The 3,721-nt window shown below is 45.5% G+C and overlaps 1 protein-coding gene across 1 annotated transcript; it reads right to left on the bottom strand.

The window, feature by feature from the left end:
• Positions 1 to 2,165: 2,165 nt before the first annotated feature.
• Positions 2,166 to 3,721, bottom strand: LOC306754003 (acyl-coenzyme A thioesterase 1-like; the record flags this gene model as incomplete). The annotated part of the gene is made up of 3 exons (XM_079237915.1): positions 2,166 to 2,774; positions 2,937 to 3,139; positions 3,262 to 3,721. 3 exons carry the CDS (start codon positions 3,719 to 3,721, stop codon positions 2,166 to 2,168), a joined length of 1,272 nt encoding a protein of 423 aa, XP_079094041.1.

Here is a 3,721-nt window from a genome sequence, read left to right as displayed (position 1 = left end):
CAAAAAGCTTTTATTGTGAAGCAGCGAAAGGAAGTTATATTATTTTTTATTATATTATCACAAGTGAGGAGCAGATGTCTGATGACACACTTCCAGTGTTCATCCCTCTGAGGCGGTTGAGCTTCATTTCTCTATTATTTACGTTGCCGGAGGTCTGACTATGATGGATTGGATTTGGACCATTTTGTATTTTTGACCTATTTCTTGTTTTGTGCTCAAAATAAAGCAAAACAAATAAATAAATAAAAGTTGCAATATAAATCCCCAGTGTAGTGTATCCCTGTAACCCAGGCAGTATTAGCTATTGATGTGTCATTTCGTGTCGAGGCTTCGATGCGCGTGTCGAGTAATCCAGGTAGATTTTGGTGAAGCGCGTATGGAGGCTTGTGTCGGTGACGTTCGAAGCCTGGCGAGCCGGCCGTACCACGTGACTGATTCAGAACATGGTTCGTGGGTTTGCCGTGCGATTTGAAATATAAGGGGCAGCGAAACTCAATGGATTCCTCCCCTTCCTCTCTGGACCCAGCTTCATCTGTGAAAGGGTATTTTACAAAGCAGGCGAAATAGTCTCAAAAAGCCCAGCACTGTGGAAAAAGTCTTATTTTTATAAAAATGAATAAAATGGAGACATCAACACGGACTAGCAGAGCTGAGGCTCAAACCACGGAGCCTCAGACTGAAGGACGGGTACTCTAACCACTGACCCACAGTCACATCACAACCCTCACCCCAATTTGTTTCCAATTTCACTTTTGACCCCGCCATTATATCATAAAGATAGACATAATATTAATAAGTTAATAATTAATGTATTGGCGACATAAACATCGTTCTTTCAATTTAAAGCATCAAACACCAAAGCCATGGTGTCGTTATGATCACTCTGCCTGTTTTACATGTATTGTCCACTTGGTGGCGCAGTAGAGCAAATGAAGCTCCATGAAGCTTCGGCCCATGAGCGAACCACTTGGATGGAAAGCTTCAAAGCTTCAGGAAGCTTCATCTCGCCATCACATGGATGTATCCGGTCTTTTTTCAAAATAAAACATTTTTCCGCCTTTTTTTTTTTTTTAATAAATTCTTTCTCTGCGGCCCAGTACTAAGGGACCCACGGACCGGGTTGGGGACCGCTGCTCTAATGCAATTAGTGGGCTTAAGTCAGTAGATTTCATATGATGACATTATTGATGATTTTGCATCAAGGAAGGCCAGAAAGGTTAAGTTTTAGTTTTAGTTTGTGTTTTCTGTTCTAAGTGCAATCGTGTAATAATTAGATTTTCTTTAGTGTGTTTTTACATGTGTGTTTATTTATTCTATATTGTATTTGTATATTATTCTTAATATTTTATATTATTGTATCTCTGCTCTTGTTCATTTTTTTCTATATCTGATTGTATATATATTTGGCACTTGTATACAGAAGTGTGTGCATTGATTCTCTTTGTGTTATTCAAATAGTCTATTGAAGGGGTAAGTTTACAAGTTCATAATAAAAAATAATAAAAAATCCCGGCGCGGGGGGATTCCCGGCAGGGGGGGGCGCTCGGAGGGCGTCTCGCCCGGGGCGTAATTACATGTAGAACCGCCACTGCCTGGGGAACAACCTTTATTACTTTAAGAGAGCTAGAGGTGATGCCTTAAGCCTGGACACACTGGGATCTGTTTGGGAAATGATTTTCAAACCAACAGACAGTTTGTTCTGACAGTCCAATAGCAAGAAGTCTATGCTTCATTATTGCATGATCGACAGTGTCAAAAGCCTTTTTACAAGTCAATAAAAAGGGCTGCACAGTGGTGCTTGTTGCCCAAAGATTCAATAAAATCGTTTACTACCTTTGATGCTGCTGTGATTGTACTATGTTTTTTTCAAAAACCTGATTGATAATCAGATAAAATATTGTTTGAGATTAAAAACTCCTGAAGTTGCTCACTCACGAGGGATAAAAGACAGACATAGACGCAGCTTAAAAAGGGAAAGTAAACACGTATATGATAGACTTCCAATACATTTTTTTTTTTTTGTATATGTCAAATTATCCCTATTAGTGCTACGTAAAACTCTTTGCATTTTCTCTCAGAGTACAGTTGTAACAGGGCATCAGGTCACAATCTTACCTGACATACAACTGGTGAATTACCTGTTCCTCTGTCTTCCACATGTGTCTCTACATTTTAGCTTTAATCTGTGTGGTGTCACAGCTCAGGTGAGTTCTGAAGAACTCCTGGATCTTCTTCCACAGGTGGACCTCCGCTGCTGCGTGGGACCTGGGCTCCCCACCCCACAGGACCGGCCTGCCTACAACCCCGTGAAAACTGGAGGGGCAGTAGGGTCCGTAAGGCGGCTCGAGGTAATGCCCCGCTCCGGGGTAACACACGCTCTCAAAGTTGTCCTTCCCGTGACGCTGCAGTCTCTCCTCCATCATGTCCAGGTAAGCCTTGCTGTCCCAGTTGAGGTCGTCCTCCGAGGCCACGAAGAGGAAACGTCCCTCGGCCCGTTCAACGGGGACCAGCGTGGCCTTGTTCTCCTCTGCCAGCGGGTCATGCAGAACATTCTTGCTAATGGCAGCTCCGGACTCAGTGGGAATCATCTTGCTGATGTCAAACATTAACGCAGAGAGGATCTGTCTCTTCTTATAGTAGAGGGGTAAAAAAGTGTTGGCAGAGCAGCCATTGATCCACACTGTGGCCGCAACACCTGGCAGGTAAGAGGCTATCGATAGAGCAAGATCTCCACTTTTTGAAATGGATATCACACCAACTCCTTTACTGCCCACCTGTGTGGGAAAAACATGCAAACTATCAGCTGCACTTGCAATTTCTTGTGAGGCCACACGGATAGAAAAACATGAATGGAACAGAAAATGTGAGCCACCGAGTACAGAACTACCAAAAACAATAAATTCAATATTCTCAGAGATTAGTTTAGTTCAACTCACCTCAGTTTCCTTTTTTAAAAACCTTATGGCTTCCTCGAAATAATCCAGATGGACCTCTTTGATGTTCTTCGCCATGTCATCATGACCGTACAGCGCTACGGTCAGAACCACAAATCCTCGGCAGGCCAGCAGGGAGGCCCTCTTCTCCGACAAACCTCCTCCGAAAGTGTACAGATCCAACACGGCGGGGAACGGACCGCCTCCTGGATCGAAAGGCACACGCAAGAACACAAAGTCACGTACGTTTTTATGCCGTCAAAATGATGGAAATGAAAGTAAAACCACCGCACGGCAACTAAATCATGTGACAGAGACAAAGAACAACCTGGCGGAGTGAACAGGACCCCACGGATATTCCCATCTTTGATCGGTCGCCGGCTGACCCCGTCTCCAATCAGAAGCCTCTCATTGGTCGCCTGTGCCAGCATCCTGCCTTCCTCCTCCTCCTCCTCGTGCACAGAGAACTTCACCATGTGGGTGTCCAGTGACTTTGTCTTCTGAAACCTCTTGTGCAGGGCGGCGGCCCTCATGGACCACAGCAGACCCATGGGTTCCACCCCGGTGTAGCTCCCGCTGAGAGACGGGTCCCTCTCCAGGTCGACCCCCCCGCTGCCATCGGCCCTGTAGGTGGCCGAGGAGCTGAACATCACTCCCCTCTCGTCGGTGCATCTGGCTCTCACGGTGACCACCTGCCTGGACCTCAGCCCGTCCACCTTCACCTGAACTGGCTCATCGAACATGCATCTGGCTCTCGGCAGCAGCCTCAGTCGGACTTGGGAGGACAT

This window comes from Taurulus bubalis (genome assembly GCF_910589615.1).
Source record: "Taurulus bubalis genome assembly, chromosome: 1".
In the NCBI taxonomy this organism is placed as follows: Eukaryota; Metazoa; Chordata; class Actinopteri; order Perciformes; family Cottidae; genus Taurulus; species Taurulus bubalis.
The sequence above is the reverse complement of the archived record's forward strand: the minus strand, read 5'-3'. Positions and strand labels throughout refer to the sequence as shown.